A 22,019-nucleotide genomic window follows, 5' to 3' on the forward strand; every position below is an offset into this window, starting at 1 on the left:
CTGCTCGTAACTTTCCATAACTCATAGGATGCAATTTTCCCAGAAAAAAACATCAATTTTTCACAAGAGTATATAAATATGTGTTTTGTGAAAATTAAATTGAAAATATCTTATCTATGTTTTGGACAAATGTTTATGAAAATTCAAATTAAAGTGAAATGTAACTAGCACAGCTACTATTATAACTAAAAAACAATTAATGCAACAATGACTAGTGGTAGATATGAAATAATTACACAGTTTTAACTTAGTTACTTTACTACCAAGGACAGACATTTATAAATCTAGAAGTCCTGGAAATATTTTTTGGATTCCAATAAATCATACAAATTTTTTTATTTAGGTAAGAATTTACATGATAACAAATTTATTATTTTTTCTCAGAAAAATCTGATGTGATACACAATAATTTTTCAATCACTAAAAACACTGAAAAAGAGTTTTAGTTGTAAAATGATTTTTCAAAATAAAAGAAGCTTCAAACATGCAACAATAATGATGTAAAACTACTGAAGAATCAAGAAAGATCAAAGCTTGATTTTTATTTATTTATTATTTAATTTTATTTGTTTTTCAATTTTTTTAATTAAATATTTTATTTTAGAAACAAATTATAATTTTTTTAAGCAAGTATTTTTTTATAGATATGAGCATTAAAAGAATATTGGACATTAAAAATATATAAAAAGGTAAATGAAGCAACACTAACCTCTTCACTAGCAGCCCATTCACTCAAAACAAGGGATATTGCTAACCTCTGCAAAGCAGATTTGTAATTTAAATGAAAACCAACGAGTTTTACAAAAGCTTTCAAAGGAGTTTCCGAGTCTTCCGGATACACTATTTCAGGAACTGGTTTGGTTAAGTATGATATGAGCAGACCAATAAATCTGAAATGCAATTTATAAATAAATATATATATAGTCATTTTCTAAGACAATTACGTTTCAGTTGTTGCTATCAGCATTATGATTAAGTGGAAAAATCAATTTAAGTTTGAAATGAGTAACGAATTTAACAACTTGCCATTCAATGAAACAGTACAAATAGCAGAATTGATTGTGTAAATCTCTAAAAGCATACACCAAACAATTCATAGTAAAAATAATTTATGAGTACAACATGAAATATTTTTTCTTTTAATTAAAATATTTTTTTACCTAGCGCTATATATTCCCAATAGTGCTACATCAATATTTAAAACACCAACAATGCTAGCATACACATACATGCAAAATGAAAACAAATCAAGTTGTTGTAAGTGGTTATAATCGTTCCTTTCAGACATTCTATGGGATTTTCAGTACTAATTTGTTTCAAATTTTTTATTTGTGGTAACACAAGGTACGTATTAACACATGCTAATTATATTATTCACAATTTCATATTCCCTTTTTCACACTCCATTTTTCAATAATAATTTGTTACATTGCCAAACATCTGTTTCCACTGTTTTCTTCCCATACAATCATTTACAATTGTGTGCTACTCTTGAGTGATATTCGTCAACATCACGCCACTGCTGAATGTTGGTTTATATTGATTTGGCTTTTTATTAATTAAAGCTACCACTTTCTACTATTTGTTAGACATTACACTAAGCATATAGCTTTTTTTTTTAAATATTCTTTTGATACATTATGGAATAAAAGGGATGATGGATTACAGACTACTGCAGTGCATGGAAATCATTCTAAGATTTTATGAAAAACTTATAAATTAAGAGAATCTTATGAAAAACAAATTGAAAGATCAAAATGCATGAAACCTTCTAAAGAAATCCTTAAATTTAAGAGTTGCTGCATGGGTTTCCATGTTATGCCCAAAAAGAAACAAAACTTCACAAACAGGTAACATTGAAGGGATTTTAAAACTGCAAAAAGAAATTTTAACTAATACCACTCATTTTCCTTCTACCATTATTAAGTTATTATTTTTGAAATTATCAATATTCATAACAACAAAATAGTATCATCTCAAAGGGACACACACAAATAAAACTGTTGTCATTCTTATCTATTTCTGGAAATGATGAGATTTAAATGCTCTAGAAACAATTATTGAAACTAAAAACAAGTCTTATCTATTTATTAAATGGAAAAAGCAGCATAAGTTAAAAGGTATTAATAAAAGTAAAGAATTGATATATGCTTTAATTTAAAAGTGTTTGTGCACCAAAACATTGCATGTACTAAGCAATGCTAATAAAATATAAATATGAAAGAAAGTTTGCTCAATAAAGATTAATTTGTGAAAAAAAAAATCTTACTTTGCTGCTGTTAATTTTGCTCTCATAACATTCTTTTCACGTTCTTTGCTATTTTCATTAATTGACTCATTTCCTCCAATATAGTAAAACTCTTGAATTTTAAGGCAGCCAGAAAGACCTACATTCCGAGAACGGTTGCCTGTTTTTTCCTAAATAAAAGAAAGACAAAATTTAAACATATTGTTAAAACATTACTCACTAGATATTAATTGATTTGAATTTGATTGCTTACAAAATGGTTAAATTTAAATGGAAAAAAGCCTTTTTGAATACATATTGAATTTGAAAAAAAAAAAAAAAAAACAGGTCACAACAACAAAAAAAAAATCTGAGGACAGTTTTGATATTTTAATGTGTTTATATATTTATATATATATATATATATATATATATATATACACTAGGGTGGTCACAAGGAAACTTTTTTCAATTAATCTTTTGCGGCACCCCCCTAAAATGTGCCAACAGATTGGAAAATTTGATTTGCAAAGCTTCAAGTCATTTCGATGATATTAACACGCGCGCAAAGAGGCTAAAGTTTAAAAAAATAGCAATTTTTAGCAAAAAATCGTAGTTTTTCATCTGTAAAACCAAAACTATTCATTCTAGAAACTTCGTTCTGGTTTCATTTTATAGGGAATTTTATTTTCTTTAAGTCAAATTTCATTTAAATTCTTGTAAAAATTGATTGAACATTATTCATGATTTTCCAAGTCAGGTCGTAGCTAATATCCACAAAATCACTTAAAAAGAATGAATCATTAAAAAATAAATTGTATCAGTTATTTTAGTTAATGGTTGTAACCCCCTTACAATACTAAGTAATCAGAGCAAAAACAGCAATATTATCAGAAATCTATAGAGTGAAACCCCATTACAACGAAATATCCGATTTAACGAAAGAAATTTTCAGTCCTGATTTGTTTTCCATTACGTTGCTTGAATTTCATTACTATTAAAACCTCGTTACAACTAAAAGTTCTGGTAATTCGAAATTTGTTGTAACAGGATTTCACTGTACAATAGTTATGTCTCTAAAACTCAAAGCTAAAACAAACAACTGGGTGTAAAAATTTGAAATTAGCTGTAGAGGCCATAAATACGGAACGTTGCTTTATTCCTTGGCGGTCAGAGCTAAGCAATAGCTTGAAAATCCCAGTCTTGTAAAGCAGGGTTGGCAAGGTTTTGGACACTACGGTAAAAACCATGGTAAAAACCCTGGTTTTTACCGCCCTGTCCAAAACCCTAGTGTCCAAAACTGTCCGAAAGTGTCCAAAACTATATTTTTAGAAAAATAGTATTGGGTGAGAAAACATCAAAAAACAGAATAAAATGTATCAAAGTAATGTTTTACATGGATCATTTATTCAATGAGAACATTTAACTTACTTAGCAGCCGATTTTAATCTAGTTGCATAGAAGTTGAATTCTTGATAAAAAAATTTCAATTTGCATGCATAAGTTTATTTATTTTTGATTAGTAACAAAAACAAAATTTCCCTATGTTTATGCACGTGTGCAAATGAAAGCAGGATTGGTAAGGCTTTACCATCCTGTTCAAAATCCTTGTGTCCGAAAATGTCCAAAACTATTTTTTGAGAAACTATATTTTGTGAGAAAATATCAAAAACAGAACAAAAAATGTTAAAATTATTTCGTTGACTATTTAATGGATATTTATTCAATGTGAACATTCAGGTATAAATATATATGCAACTTATTTATGCAGCTGATTTTAATCTAGTTAAGTAGAAATTAAATTCTTCATTAAAAATTTCAATTTGTATGCAGGAGTTTTTTTTAGCATAAACCAAATTTTTTGACATTTATGCATGTGTGCAAAAGAAAGTGTTCAAAATATAGTGCAATAATTGACTTAAATGCAATAAATTACATTTTTTTGTAGTTACAAACTGTATTATATTAAAAATATGAACTAAAAAAAGAATAGCACAAGTTTTATAATATAAGTGTTTAATCATCAATTTCTAGTTCTTTAATCTAAGATTTAAAAAATAATTTTTGTTAAAACATCATGTAAAACTTATTTGCAAAAACCATTTAAAAAATTTAGTTTTTTTTCGCACCTAAATATTGTACATTTAATAACATTCCTTTACGTTATGAATGGAACTGAAGTTAGTTGTCTTGGTAGTGTTGTGAATTTCCTTTCATAACTCTACCAACTGTTAAATAAAGAAGTTTTTATGTAATAGTTATTGGCATTTTTTTTAAAGTAAAATGTTTTTAAATGAACGATTTGAAGAAAAATATTATTAAATACTCATTAATTAAACCTCATTAATATCTTTATTTATGCATCATGAATATTGCAGTGAATACCAATTGATTAGATTACACCCCTTTAACTTTAATATAGTTTTGGACAGTTTAAGACAGCTTCGTACACTTTTAGACAGTTTTGGACGGTAAAAACCACCCGTCCTAAATCAGTTTTGGACAGTCCAAACATTATTGTAAAGGGCTTTCGACCCCCTAGAGCAGTGATTCCCAACCTGGGGGCGATAGGGGAGCGACCGGTATTCGGATACTTGGTAATGGGAAATTCTTGACCTTTCAAAAACTATATTTTTTAAAACAAATCGGTACACAATTCAGAAATATCTTTCAGAATACATATGTTGTGTAATACCGAACAAATTTATGGCAAGTCAAATCAAAGAAAGTCATTCCCAGAAAATTAGGAATGTATGATTTACAGCTCAATCAAATTTGTTCAGATTAAAAAAATCTCAAAAGTGAAAAATAATATCTTTTTTTTTTATTGCCGTTTTCACGAGGAAGAAAAAAATCTTGTAAGCACTGTCTGACCGTTGGCGCCAGCATACATTTAACGCCTGAAAAGCGGATGGATATGTGTAGGAATGGATTTTTGCATTTACTTATCAGTTGTCATTCAGAATCTTGCAATCAGCGCATAAACCTCCTTACGTAGTTTCTATTGTTTGATTTAATTTAGTGAATTTCTGTTTAATTGCGCATGTTTCGTAGTGTGAAAGTTCAATATGAATTCGAAAAAGAAGTGCCGGCAGTATTCAATAGAGTATTTAAAATTTGGTTTTGTCATGTCAGTTTCCGCATTGTCTTTTGTGCGAAAAAACATTTTCTAGCAATGAAGCGATGAAGCCCTCGCAAATGAAAGAGCATTTGTCAAGAGTACATGGTGACAAAGTAAATAAACCTCTTAGTTATTTTCAAGACCTCAAAACAAAAGGGGATAAACGGCCAAAGGTGGGTGAATTAAATATAGAAGACAAGCAACAGTTCTTGACAAAGGGCTTCTTGCTTCTTACGAAGTGTCTCTTTTGATAGCAAAATGTGTAAGCCTCATACGATTGGCGAATCTCTTATTCTACCGGCTACCAAAAAAATAGTTTGAATTTTGCTTGGGCTCCAGTAAAAAGATAAGTCAATCTCTCCCCCTGAGTTTCCAGGGTGTAGTTTCACACAGTTTCCAGGAGAATAAATCAAATGGCTGCTGACATAGAGTGCATTCATAAATGTCTTGAAACAAAGTAAATTTGCACTACAGATTGATGAATCAACTGTGACAGATATCAGAGCTATTTTACTAGCTTATGTGAGGTTTATTAATGAGCTGAAAGAGATAACTGAGGAAATGTTTTTCGCCAGCACTTTGATTATTGATACATACAAAGGGATCGTCGATTTTCAAAGTGGTGAAGGATTATTTTGAAGACAAAAAATTCCATTGAGAAATGTAATTGCCTGCGCAGCGGATTGTGCCCTTGCCATGGCGGGTCATCATATTAGATTTCTTGCACACTTTAAAAAAGAAGTGCCAGAAGTGATTAACGCTTGGCTGCAAAAAATTTGAGTGGTGTTTTAGATGAAACCTTACAATTAGTCATTACTGGTATTAACAAGATCAAAGCTAATTCTCTCAATGATCGCCTGTTTCGAGAGCTTTGCTATGAAAATGATGAAAAATTCGAACGCTTGCTTTTACATACGTCTGTGAGAATGCTTTCCAAAGGAAACTGTTTGCGCCGTTTCTTTGAATTATTCGACTCTGTAGCTCAGTGTCTCGACTTGCATGATCCTGCTTTAAGTGAGGATTTGCAACAGCGCAAATTGCAAGTTGCGTATCTCACAGATATTTTTGAAAAAATGAACGAAGTTAACATTAAGCTTCAAGGAAACAAGATGATCCTCATCAAGGCCAAAAGCATAATTTCAGCATTCATTGCCAAATTCGAAATCCACAAGGCAGATATTGGCCTTAAAGAATTTATCCTGTTCCCGACTCTAAAAAAAGTTTACTCGTGGATGATTAACTTCCTGAAGAAAAAATTTTCATTTTTATTGATCACCTTGATCAGTTAATAAAGAACATGAAATCAAGGTTTGTAGATTTGATCAACTTAAAAATTCTTGACTGGATTTTAGGCCCATTTAGTTTTGAAGATGTGGATGAACTGGAAAACTCTTTGCAGACAGAGTTTATGGATTTGAAATTTGATTGTGAACCAAAAATTACTTTCAAGCAATATGGTTACGAACTTGCCTGGGTGAAGCTTAAGGGTACTTACCCAAAACTTAGGAAAAAAGTTAAATGGCTCCTCATCTCATTCCCCTCAACATATTTAGTTGAAAGAGGATTTAGCTCTGTAGTGCAGCTTCTTACGAAGCAAAGAAATAGATTAGGCATCTTCCTCAAAGGAGACCTCAGATTAAATCTCACTAATATAAAGCCAGACATCAAAGCTTTAACGGAATTCCATCAAGCACAAGGCAGCCATTAAAAAGGTAAAAAAGAACAAATCTTAAACTTTTCAATTTTTTCCGGATTTCAATTTAAAAAAAAGCATGTTACTGAAAAATGTAGTATTCTTATTTTTGCTAAGTATGTAAATGACGTTGGTTAATTAAAGCACTTCAAACTACGTTTTTTCTTTCTTTTTTTTTCTTTTTTATGGGGGGGGGGAGGGGAAGGGGTTAAGAATAAAAAATTCAGTTTTAAAACTAATTATTGCTTTATCATGCACTTTTTGAAGCTTTAAACACATTACATTAATCTTCACTAAAATCAGCGCCATCTAATTTGTGTTTTTAAGGGAAGAACGTGGGGGACCACAGGTGTAATTTAACTTCCGAAAGGGGCGATGGGCCAATAAGGTTGGGAACCACTGCCTTAGAGAAAGGAAAATTTACGATTCCCAGGAAAGTGGTCTGTGTTCTTAGACGGGGACTTGTTAGGGCTTCTGCAGTGCAAAACTGCGTTTTGTGAGTACAGTTGTTACAGAAAAAGTTTTTGTATTTAGCAGATCTCTACCATATTTTAGAAGTTGGTTTAAAAGAAGATTTGATTTGCAAAATAGGTATGTCACTAGTCCCCAACCAGATATTTTTCAAGAATTTCAGGATGAATGGTATAACTTGCTTTGCCAATGCTTTGGACAGCTTCTTATCTATAGATAAGAAGCAGTCCAAAGCAAGTATAGAAGATTAAAAACAAAATAAGTAATCCTGGTAAAATTTCAAGCTTTCTTTTTGAGAAATAAAATCAGTAGCAGCCTAGGGATGACAATAAGCAATTCATTCCACTTTGCCTAACTTGTTTAGGGAGTCTTTCCCCAAACAACGTTACTTTTCCAGTACTTGGCGCAATTCATCGCACCAGATGGGTGACCATATGAGGTAATGAGAAGCAAAGGGATGTAAGTGGACTTTTTAAAGTTCTTTATAAAACGTGTTCAGATCCTAGGTTTTCATTTGAACTTTTTTTCTAAATCATGCTATATAACAGCCCCTACCAGAGCTACTAGTACCATGTCTTGCCCCTAAGCAGAATAGAGGTTCCTTTATTATTTGTAATGATTTTCTCCAAAATTTTAATTCTTTCAATTGCATCCCTTTGCTTCTCACTGCCTCATATACTCTTTAAAAATATATCTTTTCATGGGTCAGCTTTCCTTAATCGATTTAGAGATAAAAGGTATTGAAGATATTTGGTTGTTTATCATCGATATTTACGGAAAAGTATGGATTAAGTCTGCGGTTCAGCTTTGGCCCCCAACCAAGATCTACATTTAGTAAAATCCTTGGTTCAATACTAGAATATTTATGAAGATGATGTAGGCACAGAACTACATAAAATAACTAGCCATCTATGGTCCTGAACTCAGAGAAAGGTTGTATTTCACTTTTTTGATGATACTAAAAAAAAAAAAAAAAAAAAAAAAAAGATCAAAACAAGGGAGGCTGCAAAATTAAAATCTGAAGTAGGAGATAATGAAGATGATTGTGATGATAGGGATACAAAATCACAGCTCAATCTGATGAATAGTGTAGAAACCAATATTATGTTAAAACTTAAAAGATAGCAAACAGTTTAAGGGTGGTCAATGTAACAGCTGAAAAAGGTGTAAAATTAATTTCTAACTAGTCTGTTTCTATAACAAGTTATGTCTGAATGCATGCACATTTTTCCACATTCATCAAAATCTACCATATCGAAGCCATTACCACGTTAATTTGTCAATGAAAAGTAATAACATAATGATGTATGTCTTTTCAGTGTATGTCATTTAACAATGTAAGTAATAAAATGCATTGGGTTTTTTTGAATTTTTTTTTTTTTTTTTTTTTGTAATTTAAACTTTTTGCTTTCTCTTCTAAACAGCTTAGTTCCTTTATTTTAAATCAGCTGTTTGTTGCATTTAATTTTTAAACCTCCAAATCAAGCCTTTTTAATGGATAAATTAAAATTAACAAAGATCAAATAAATGTAATTGAATAATGTAATGCTTTTAGGTCTTTGCATGAAAATTCCTTATTGAGGATATCTTCCATGACCTGACCTGAATAATGCCAAGAATCATTCTGTAACTTTTATTTTAAAAAATGGATAAAACATCTCATCACGAGAATAAAATTTCCTATAAAATGAGACCAGAATGAAGTTTCTAGGATGAAAAGTTTTGGTTTTAAAGAGGAAAAATGACGATTTTTTGCAAAAAATCGCTGTTTTTTGTACAGGGTGGCGACAGGAACTGTGAAAAAAAGTTCCCTGACTTTTCCCTGATTAAGTTGACCAAATTTCCCTGATTTACGTTACCAATGATAATGGCTTTCTTTCTTTGCTCTACTTGAAATCCATTGTATGTTTGAATAAAATGCATTATTTCAAACGTTTTAAGTTGTGTAAAGTTGTTGAACCAAAGATATATCTTTAAAAAATGCTATTTTTTTAATAAAATGGTTTTTAAAAAAAAGACAATTTTTTGGGGGGAAAAACCCTACAAAACAGTACATTAAATTTTTATACAATGGAAAGATTATAGAAAATTAAAAAAAAAAATACTTTACTTCCAGAAACCATTTAGCATAAGAATTTTAAGAAACTATTAAAATTATTCTTAAAAACATATGTGTATTTATGATAGAACTACAAAGTAATTGAAATTATTTTGAACTAATTTTGCAAACAGTATAATAATTCTTGCAAGAATAACAAGTAATAGAGAAAGAATAGAAGTAATGTAGTTATTCTTATATAACTAATTGACATATTTATGCAGAACAGATGAAACCATTTGACATCCATTCATAGGGAGCTTTCTCTAATCAAGAACATAGGTTTTAATGAATGAATACAGCATTTTAACAATAAAAAAATAAAGATATTTACTTAAGTACACAAGTTAACGCTATTTCAAATGATTTCAGTATGTAACAAAAAAGAATCTTAGATTGCTTTTATAACAAACAACTTTGAAATGCAAGCAAAAAAAAAAAAAAAACAATTAGTTAATTTCAAAATATATAAAAGAAGAATACAACTTGGTTATAAAATTAAAGAATTACTTAAGTCTGAAGAAAAGAAAACCTTAATAATCTGCGTTGACAACAAATAGTATAACGGCAAAAAACAAAGGGTTTTTTTTAAATTGAAAGTTCAATTTAAGCAATTAAATTAAAAACCCGAAGAAGTAATAACTTTTAAGCTTTTATAGTATTAATTCAAAAACCAAAGATTTCTTATTGAAATCGTGATTACAGTACTTAATTACTTCGAGACAATGGAATAAAGGCAAAGGAGCCAAGACATTAACGAAGGCTTCCTCTCTGCCTGTATGGTTGTTTATTTTACGTAGCATTGAAAGCGTAAAAGGAAATTTCAAGCAGACACAGAAGCAATCTTAGGAAGTTCATCCTGTGGTTAATAAGTAAGATGATTCAATACTTTGACGTTGAGGAAAAAAGATGTACAAATATGCGGCAGTATATAATCGCACCTCATTAATTTTACTTTTTTTAACAGATAATTGGCGGAAAATGCGTAGGGAATTTGAAAATGCTTAGGGAATAATTTTGTAAAGTAAAAAAAAATTCTTCATAAAATGAATTTTCCCTGATTTTTTGCTATTTTTTCAAAATTCCCTGATATTTCCCTGATTTTTCCCTGATCTCCCTGATTTGTCCCCACCCTGTTGTAACTTTCGCCTTTTTGCGGCACGTGTTAAAATTATCGAATTAAGCTGAAACTTTGCAAATCATGTTTTCTAGTCTATTGGCACATTTTAGGGGGTTGCCGAGGAAGAAATTCGAAAATCGATTTTTTGTGACCACCCTAATATACACACACCAATATATACATAACATTGGACTATATACTATCTCTATACGTCACACAATGAAAGGTACATTGCCGTATGTTGCAATCAAATTGATAGGTGCATGTTTTCTTTTAAATTATTTATTCCTTTATTTATTTTTTTACAGGAAACGCAACAATAAATATGACCAGTGCGAACTGCACGGAACAAAACTAATCCCTTTTTTAGTTTCAGGTCACTAAAAGCCCATTTTTCCCAACTCTGGTCCCCTTTTATGAAGAATTTTAGCATCATTTGGAATGCGTCCAATAACCTCTTTTATCCATTTAGTTTTTTTTTTTTTTTTTTTTCTAAGAAAATATAAATGTGTTGTTCACCCCCTATTACAATAATCTTTGTTCCAAGAAAAAATAATTTTAATGTAAAAATAATTTTTCAGTTGATTAATCGGGTAAAATAGGTTGTTAGGAGACTGCAAAATGTTAGGAGCTTAAGTCATTTTTTCTTAAAATCAGGAACATCAGGACAACTATGAAATCTGAGTAAGCCATTAAAAAATTTTGAAAAACAGCTTCTTTAAAACTTTCCTCTTTAACTGATATAAGTCTGGTTACTAATAGAACTTTCTTTTTAAAATGCCTCATCTTTAACATTTTTGAAGGCTTTTTCTTTCCTTATTTATTTAATAATAATTATTATTTATAGTAGCATTCTCAGTTCTTAGTTGATTCATTTGAAGTAGTAGTTCATTTAGGCTCGGTTTTATACCTTAAGATAAGATAGGGGGTGGGGTGAGGGGCAACCCGGCTATGTTGGCCTGATCGGTAAGGAGTCGGAATCGTGACCAGGGGGTCCCGGGTTCGATCCTCGCTGGTCGAAGATCCACCGTCTTCATTAATGGTGACTGGGGGAAGTTAAACATGCTTGTGGTGACAAAGTCCTCCAAGTGAAACGATACCTCTGGGGGTGCTGGACAGGGATTACTTGGTTTCTGGTCTGGTTCAAAAAATCAGAGCTGTCTCTGGGGTCCCATCCAACTGGTTAAGCCACAAACAGTGGTAGGTATGGGGGACTCTGGGATGAAGATTGAGAGGCAACTCAGAAATTTAACAGCATACATGAGAGTAAATTAAATAACACAATGTGACTCAGAAAATTGCAGAAGAGCGAACATGCACAAATAGGATGTGAGAAAGGAGAGATGGAGCTGTTGTGGATCTACATAATGTAAAAAAGTAAATCCAGTTAGAAGAGTAGTTGTTGTGTGACCTTAAAGTGAAATTTCATTTTCATTGCTCTAAAGATGGTTTTAAAAGGTGATCAGCAGTTTAAAAATCGAGGTAGCCTGTGACAAAAAAGCATCTTAATGTTATTAAGGATTATTTGAAGCCTGTCTTTAAAATAAAGACTTAGGGGGCTCGCCAGTCTTGCATAATATAGACGAACGCACGAACAGCGTTCGCAGAAAATTTTTGGCTCTGCAGAAATCTTTTTTAATTTGCTAACGTTAATTATTATTTTTTTAAAAAGAAAAATTTAAAAAAAATCCCAGTTTATTTCTGCCAAAGCCTTTCAAAGCACATGTGTGAAAAAAATAATTTTTTTGGCAGTTTTTTTTCAGTTGGTGAAAACTAATATGTTATTTTGTGGTAAGGTACTTCAAAAAAAAAAAAAAATTCAAAGCACTTTTAATTTTTGTCTCTTCATATTTGAATATAAATTTAATTCTTTCAAGGGAGAATCACGCAAAATAATTATTTTCAGAAAATTTTCCAGTTTGGGTTTGTGTTTGCAGAAAGCTTTTCATTTTATCTAAGTCTGGGGCTCGCGTTTTCCACATTTGGTAAAATTTTATATTTTTTTGCTGGTCATTACATAAAAGGAATGTAATGCAATTGTACTTTCAAGTTTATTAAAATTGGATTTATACCTCTGTTGTCATTAATTAAATTACGACCCTAGTACATACATAAAATAGACAATACAAAAGAAACAAAAATAGTAAAATTGTATGCATGGTTAGCAGTGTATCACAGAAAATAAGAATCACATTCCAATTGACGAATGTTAGAACAATTTATACATACAAACTATGTACAGAAATTTTAAATTATTTTAAAACCCTGCCAAATTTTGTACAATGTGACTAAAAACATTCTCCATAAAATATTGTTTGTACATGGACATATTTATAGTCATTAAAAGTTATAATGCTTGTTAATAGCTTATATTAAAATACATAAGTATCACAATTGCATCTCTTTTGCTGTTAAGCAGTCTAAAAAACAATGATCATTGACAGCAACAAACAGAAGTCAATTTTACTTTTTTAGGTGTTGTATAGTTTTGAAATTTCATATTAAACATGTTTTTGAAAAATATATTAAGGTTAAATACCTAAATATACTTTTTGAAACTATTACTATTTTCTTTCGAATGAGAAGTGAAAAAAAAAAAAGTTGAAAATACAAAGTTAATAAATCAGAAGCTTTTTTTATGTATCTTATACACAATTTAAAGACATTAAGTTAATGTGAAAAACATTTTAACTTATCCATATGCTTGAAGAATAAAATTAATTTCAAAATGAACTACTTTTCAGAGTATACTATTTAAAAAAAAAATAGTAAAACTGTGTTTAGCAACATATTGATGCATTTATTAGTCTATAATAGCTTAAAACTTTTTTTTTATTAAAAAATCAAAGTAAAGATATGATTTACTTCCAATGGTACATTCAAATTTTAAATTCATGAGAGATTTAATTTTGCACCTAAAATATTTTCCATTATACAAAATAATAATAATAAAATAACAATAATAAATAGAAAATTGGACATGTGACAAAATACACACTCACCTTAATTTTGTGTGGAATATCTAACCAAGCAGAATTTGAGTTTGGATCTATCGGTACACTTTGTGGATGCATGATCATTGACAACCATGAACTTAGAAAAGGAACAGTAGAAGATACTATGCAAATCAAAGGAGCTTTAGCAAGTAAATTCCTCCATACCTTAAAAAAAATAATAATAAAAATAAATCTGGATTCGCACCTGAACTCTCGAGTTATTAAAACAGCAGTGTAAAAGCAGACAGATAAAATTATTTTAAACATTCCACCCTTACTTCTCTAAGTCTCAGTACAGTGGTATCTGCTTAATGTGATTACTTTAGGACAGGGGATCTCCAACCTTTTTTTCCCCCAAGAGCCACATTGTATATTTTTGGAGGAAAAGCAGGCAGACAACCCAAGAATATCTCAATTAAGACAATCCGGCTAGTACTAGATTTCCCCTACTCCTAACCCTCACTTTTTTTTTTTTTAAATAATTAAGTGCTCATTGGCGGTTTTCAAGATTTCCTGCGCTTAAATTTCTTTAAAATGCATTAAAGGAAATATATTATCAAGTAAAGGATTTTTTTCCCAGACAAACAAAATCTGCTCGGCGGTCGAATGTAGCCTGCAGGTTGAAGACTGCATTAGGATTACAATGATTTGGAACCATAAAGAAAACGATATTATATACAATCATGAATTTGTGCTATTTTTTCTTTTTCAGACATATTAAAATTGATTTTCCAGACAAAAATTCAATGGAAAAAATGCATAACAGATGTTTGTTAACTACTAAAATACAATGGAATAAGAAATAAAGGTAACAACTATGTCTTTTGTCTGACTGGCCAGGCATATGCTGCTTACATAACAAAAAGAAATGGGGTTGGGCAAGAGTAAAAAATTTTAATTCGAAAAAAAGTAAATAAAAATCGTAGGCTAATATTATGAGACAACAAAACTCCCACTATTAACTAATTCTAATATACTTTGACAGTAGCGTTTGAATGCAAAATACATTTGTATTTATTAGTATGTTTTCGGATTGATCAAGAGTTGGTCGGAGACAGAAAATTCAAAAAATTATCATCATTGATTCTTTGCATGTTTTCCATTCAATTTCTCAAATTGTTTAAATGGATATTTATGTAAAATTATAAAAATAATTAACCTGCACACCTACAGTCAATTTAAACCAAAAAAATATTTTAACTGAATGGACTGCTCCCCAAAGAAAATTACTTTGTTTCTACAAACCAATTTTCTGCAGTAAGCTTTCTCATAATCAATTTTTTTCTATAGACGGTCTATTTTACAATTTAATTTAACATACATACTAAAATTTATAAAGTAAAATCCACCATTTTTGCATTAACAATTTTTTAAAGGCCCTTAATAAGATAGAGATAGCTTTTTTAACTTATGCAAAGACACAACAAAAGAAAAACTTACAATGTATAAAAGATCATGGATTTCACGAACAGGCTCAATCAAGCAGCGCTGAAACAGCAATCGAAGTGCAGGTTGCAGAATATCAGGCACCCAAGAGCAGCAAGGCTAAAAATAAGAGGTAATTAATAGTTTTTCAAAAAGTGAAAAATTGTGTAGCAATATATGCCTATGTCAGTTAAATGATCAACATCCAAAGACAATCATAAATGAGAAGCATTCCTTGCTGGTTATAAATACCAGCCATTATATTTAAATACAGTAAATTTAAAAGAACAGAGAGATCTTTCTACCTGTAAATTTTCATCAGATGTCAATATAATAAGGGCTTGCAAAACTGATTTCCTCACAATAGATGAATTGTGTCCCAGAAAAGGCCAGAGTCTTGGAATAAGCTCCTCAAAATTTAAAGAAAGGCTAAATTGAAAAAAAAAATTAACAAAATATAAAAGCTGCTTTATAAATCTAAAAAATATTCCATATTTTGTATTTTTTTTTGGATACAAGGGGGCTCTGCCCCCTGCTTGCTAACACTGAACAACCCCGAAGATTGCTTCTCAATCTTACTTGATTCGCAAAGATTTAAATCGTCAATTAGAAAGAAACAGATTAAAAATGCATTATAAGCTCCCTTTGGAACAAAAAGTACCCCTTCCTTGGGTTTCAAAATAACTTGTACCAACTTGCAGAGCCGTAAGGGTAAAGGGGCTCTTGAGCATTACACAACTGCAGTTTTGTACGTTTGAAAAGTCGCTTTCATAGTCCCGGTCTCCAATGATATATTTTGCTCTTTAGCTTGGGGCTTGAATCAAGTTGAGCCTAAGATTTTGCGGTAAAATTTAAACCCGTAAAATTTGTGGATAAGCAAGAAGAAATAAGCTAATCGGAAAGACGTATCTATGGCAATGCCAAATAAAACATCAATAATTTTAATGGAGATGAGATTATTCGTACTTGACCATAGGTTGAGTTCGATCTGGAGTAAAAAAAGCCGCTCTTTCTAGTCATGTCAAAAAGAAACTGTGGGACAATTCCTTCACTTTTTACTGGTTGATTTAATGAAGAAAGTAGTGCCTAAATTTTAGCTAAGCCTAAAACAGTTCGAGCTAAAAATGCAAATAACTCCCACCGTATTTAAGTTAGAGCATTGAAACAAATTGCTTATAAAGTGGGAAATTCTACCCTATCCAACAATATATAATATTAATATATGCAAGTAATTTTTTACCACTTATGGGCAATAATAGGCAATTTACGCAAAAATTGAGATTAAAAAATTAATTATAAAAAAACTAATTCAAATTTAATAAACCAAATCCCAAGTGTAAACCACTAGGGCTCGAAGTGATTTTGTACAAAATTTCAAGGCTGTATGTGCTATAGGATCTCCTGGACGCAGGTCCGCCATAGACATCCTTCCCTAATTTCTTTGAAACCTTACTTTTACTTAATATAAAGAGATAAGCCACAACTTATAAATTATTTAAGTTTCCGTTTTAATTCTTATGGCTTAAGTGCTAGGATAACATGCAAGATAGACAACAGATACAATCAATATTTCAAATACATATTAAGTTTTCTAAAAATGAAGAATAATTAAAATTATTGTTATGAAGAGGTATTAATCCCATTTAAAAACCATAAAATTTAGAAACTGAATTTCTCATAATTTAATTAAATGGCTCGTGATGGAATGGAAGCAACACAAAATGCCATGTGAACAATGCTAGGCCTGAACTAGTACTGCTCTTGATAGTGAAATGGAACATATTAACTGCAAATTGGTGTCATTTTTTCACTTAGAATGAAACAAGCTATAAAGGATTCTGTATTCAACTAATTGGACATGCTACGAAAAATTAGCATATGCAATTCAAATACTTCTGTACTCCCATTTAAGAATCTCACATTAAAGTAGTCATTACCTTTAGTTTGTCTGAAGGTGAGAAACAAAACTGAAAGAAATTGTTTTATACTGAAATAGTTTTGATGAAAGTTCTTCCAGGACTATTAACAGTTTGTAAAAAAAATGTTAGTTTTAAAATAGCTAATTAAAGAATTACATAACAAAGACAGATTGAAAATATAACAAGTTTTCATGACCTTAATAATGTACAACAGAACACTACATAGTAAATGTAAAACTAAATGTGAGCAATTTGAAATATTGTACCTTTTATTTTGTGACTTGGCAGTATACGAGAGAAGAGATGCTAAAAGTTCGAGAATGCTGCTCGTAGATACCGTTAAATCATCTAAATCTAATAATGCATCCCACAGTGACGAAATCACAGATGAAACCTACAAAATGTGATAGTTTAAATGAAAATTCGTATTCAAAGCTTTGAAAAATTTACATTCAGAAAAATTCACAACAAAAAAATAAGAATGGCATAAGAGACTATTTTGTTACACTGCAAGTTATTTAAATAAGTAAGCAACTGTTGGAAAATTGTAACACCAAGCAACTAAACTGAACTTAACAAAAAATGAGTTAAGAGTGGATTACTAAAAAAAAAACTTTACTTTTATTTAAGACATGTATAATTATCAAAAAAAAAAAATGTCTCAATAATAAATACACCCATTTAAACTGAAAAAATAAACAGCCATGTATTTATATAAAGCTTCCAGCAACTCAGATTTGTAAATAAGAGTCGTGAAATATTTCCAATGATTCACATCATCTCAACAGCAACTGGAGGTTTAAAGAATTTCTCGCAAATCCATCGAGTCTTCAATTTTGGTTCAGAGTCATTACTGTAGTCAAAAATTACAGGAATCCTCCTGAAAATTTATTGTCAAGCACGAATGCATTGATCCCGAAGTTAAGTGTATTTGGTGAAATTTTGAAGAAATAATGCATTTTAAGTTTGTTCCAAATTAGTCACGCTGAAGTTGATGATTTCCATAGTCAACAACGGCAATGAGTACACAACATTTTAATTGCCTAATATCCCACACTGGCCAACTAAAAAGATTCATTCCTGTAGCAAGACATTTTAGCATACTGAAGCTGACTGGCCAACTGAATGCATTAAACCAGTCAGTGGCGCACACAAGGGTGGGGTCCAGGGGGTCCGGACCCCTCCCATAGGTCATGTTTTTTTTTTCCAAGATTGATTACGGTTCTATGTATTTCGTACGTAAAATATTTCCAAACAAAGATAACAGTAATTTCAGTTCTAATAAATGAAAAAATAAAATCGTTATGCTAAAAGATTTTCAAAAATATTGTGCACTTTTCCTACAACAAATGACCTAAAAGAAGTAGAATGGTGATTATAAATGAACACACTATAATAACAATGTTTTTAGTTTTGTATTTATAGATTGAAATGAAAATCTATGAACTTCTATAACCATATGGTGCTTCTACAACGATGAATTTGCTTTGCTGAATCCATTTCTTAATTATAAGAAAAGTAAAAGCGTAAAAATATTTTGCTTTCTGGTAATTTGTTTAAGTATGTTTCATTACAAAATGCTAATTATTGATTCACTAGCTTATTTTTTACTGTTTTCCGTTCTCGCGAATCGACAAAATCAAGTCAAAATGTTTAATGACGTATTAGGTCATAATATGAAAATGAGGCTTTCGATTTTGGACCCTCCCCTTGCAAAATTCCTGTGTGCGCCACTGAAACCAGTGGTAAAGCAGAAGCTTTTTTTCACCCAAGGGCAGCACCTCATATTAAAACACTTCTTGTGAACCTGAACAAGTGGCGCATCAAGACTGTCCTATTGGGAGGAGTAAATGAGAAATACGAAATAGGTGGGGGGAGGGGGTGCTGACTAATGAATATAACTTTTTTAAAAGTTTAAGGACTGAAGCATGTTTTTTTTTTTTTTTTTTCAATGTTTTTGATAATGTGTATCATTCAAAGGGTTTAAATTAAAGTTTTGATAACCAAGAATAAAAAATTGGGGGGAAAAAAGGAAGAATTTCTACTAATATTTTGGATTCATTACTTAAATAAAACCCTTCAACTTATGATTCGTTTGAGGAATCGTGAAGTACTTTCAGTAGCCATTGAGTCCTCAATTGTGCTTTTTTTCTTATAATAGAAAGGTTACAGCATCAAGATGCCATCTCGTTTTGCCAGTCTTTATACTGAACATAATGAAATATAAAAATTGGATTTGTAAATAAAAGTAGAAGTGGATTAGTTATACAGTAAAACTTCGGTAAGTCGAAGTTGCAGGGACAGCGAAAAAAATTCCTGTTATCGAAAATTCGGCAAATTGAATAAAAAAAGCAAATTATATAGAAAAAATAAATACCATCACTGACACTCATTAAAAATATGAGCAAAAAAGTGATAGAGTAATGTATCAAAGATAATATCGTCGCTTCAAGGGAACAGTAGGATATCTTACTGTTATACCTGGGATTAGATGTCTTACTGTTGCTCTAAGACGATGATATATACTTGACATAATAAATGTAGAATATAGTTCTATAAATTCAAGAGCTTGTATAGGTTGGAAAACAAGTTTATAGTTTTATGTATGATATAACAATTTTTACTTTCTTATTTTTTTTAAACAATCAGGATTGCTTATTGTTCTCACTTGACTGTTTTTAATTCCTATCATTTTATTTTCCCACCAGCACCCTCTGCCAGCACTGTTAGCATAAAATATTATTTTATTTTATTTAGTTTTTATTCTCGGTCCACAGCCGATAATTTAAAGAAAATAATTTAAAGTTAAGTGTACCTACTTTAAGCCCAGTCTGGTAAAAGTAGAACCTGTCAACTAGTTGGTGCTAACACTTCAATCGACGATTCCCCCACGCCATAATTAATGGCGACTGTTTACTGAAACCATCGGAGATTGCATGTCTCGATGTGTCGATTCAGAAAAGTTGAGTTGTCACCTGATCGACTCGAATTAATTCCACTTGTTGACCGCACGTGCTATGGAGAGGAGTACGAATATTCGCGGTAGTGGAATATGCAAATGAGTGATGGTCGAAGTAGAAGTTAGTGTGGTGACGTCATCGAGGCATGGAATCTCATTGGTTGATAAAACATATATATTGTGGCGAGTGGCAGCGATCTCTCTCTCGTTTTTCTTCTTTCAACGATCCCCAGTGGTTGGTTCTGATAGTGAAGCCTAGTCCGGCTCACGTGTGGGGGGTTTTTCCCCGCGATGCTAGCGGGAGTTTTGTGGTATGTGATGTTTAATCTTCCAAGTCCTGGAATTAGTGAGTCCAGGTGAAGAACCTGTTGTGTTGTGTCCGGCCAATTAAAATGTCGGGGATGTGAGTTCCACGTGTCTACCTGTGATGTTTACCGATCTACGTATTGTGTAATGTTGCCTGTTCAGTCCGGACATTCCTGAAGTGTGATTCGGCAGACCTTTTGTGCGTTTTCTACCTGATCCTTCGGAGTGGCAAGTGACTGCATCGACATCTTGGTGACATTTTTCTTTATATTCTGGAACCACTTTTGTTATGATATTTTGGGGGTGTATTTTATGGGGATGTTATTCTAGTCATATTTAATAAATGTATTTTTCTGAAACATGTTTTTTGCTTGTCTCCAACTTGACATTACACGGCCAGTTAATGTTGGCTTAGTTTAAATATCTTAACTTCTGGATTTTAAACTTAACTTTAATTTATGCCAACAAAGTGGTAGCAGAGCTCGGTCGAATGTCATTTTGGTTGGAGACAAATTTGCAAAAGTTTTCAGAATAATGGAAAGGGACTATCGAAACATTAAGAAACTTAACTCCTGCAATTGGGCAACATGGTCGAAAAATATGAAAATGGTACTGATAGAAAGAGATTTATGGGAATTAACCCAAACAAAATTAGAAGAAGGTATTTCGGCAGAAATAAAGAAACGGAGGGGCCAAGCAGTGGCGATTATTTACCTCAACATAGAGGATGAGTTAAAACAACTAATAGATGATTTAGACGATCCATATGCTGTATGGACGTCATTGAAATTGAATTTTGAACCTCCGTCTTTAGCCCGTGTTGCCGGATTGTGGGAGGAGTTTTTTTCTAGCAGAATTAATGAAAAAGAAACTATTGGAATGTTCGCGGCTCGATTGAAGTGTTTGCTCCGACAGTTGGAGGAGAATGGCTATAAAATGGATGAGAAATTAAAGGGATTTCAACTAATACGTAGTTTAGATCAAAATTTTAGGGGAATAGTACAAAATATTTATAGATGGGATGAAAGTAAATTTAACTTTTCAAATGTTTTGGATGAACTTTTAGCAGAAGAGGGGAGATTAAAATTTTTAGGAAATGAAAATTTTGGAAATAGTAGTTCAAGTGTTAATGCTTTTTCAGTTCAGAATAAACACCAGACTGGGCGGAAAGTTGAAAATGTAAATAAATTTGAAACGAGAGTTTGCTTCACATGTGGGAAAAAGGGGCATATTTCGGCTCGGTGTTGGAGCAGAAAACCAACTAATCAAAATAAAGGTAATCGTAATTTTGTCAAACAAAGTAATCCCCCTAAGGCTGGAATGTTTTGCACCATCAGTAAAATATCAGGAGTGCAGGCCAACAACACAAATTTGAAGGAGGAAATACCAGTATTTTTACTGGATACAGGTGCCACGGCACATTTCTGTAAAGATAGGGACTTGTTTTGTGAATTGAGGCCTGTTAAAAATACAAAAATGGAAGTAGCTGTGGGCAATGTAAATAGTCAAGTCGAGGGGGTAGGGAAAATTGTTTTCGAAATTAAAACAGATGGTAAGCTAGTAACCATCACATTGAATGAGGTCTATTATGCTCCAACACTTAGACGAAATTTGCTTTCCGGATCCAGGATAGACAGTCTTGGTTTTTCATTAAGGTGGTATCCTGGTAAAATATGTATTTTTA

General features: G+C 31.4%; 1 protein-coding gene across 1 annotated transcript in view; it reads right to left on the reverse strand.

Annotated features, from left to right (window-relative positions):
* Positions 1-22,019, reverse strand: part of LOC129216147 (TATA-binding protein-associated factor 172-like) — an 84,515-nt gene that overhangs the window by 34,586 nt on the left and 27,910 nt on the right. Inside the window, exons 13-18 of the mRNA XM_054850304.1 lie at positions 17,337-17,464; positions 15,457-15,580; positions 15,167-15,271; positions 13,733-13,891; positions 2,270-2,418; positions 710-890 (exon numbers count right to left, since the gene is read on the reverse strand). Coding sequence (XP_054706279.1) covers positions 710-890; positions 2,270-2,418; positions 13,733-13,891; positions 15,167-15,271; positions 15,457-15,580; positions 17,337-17,464 — 846 coding nt within the window. The remainder of the gene's footprint in view (positions 1-709; positions 891-2,269; positions 2,419-13,732; positions 13,892-15,166; positions 15,272-15,456; positions 15,581-17,336; positions 17,465-22,019) is intronic.

Source organism: Uloborus diversus, chromosome 2, assembly GCF_026930045.1.
Source record: "Uloborus diversus isolate 005 chromosome 2, Udiv.v.3.1, whole genome shotgun sequence".
NCBI lineage: Eukaryota > Metazoa > Arthropoda > Arachnida > Araneae > Uloboridae > Uloborus > Uloborus diversus.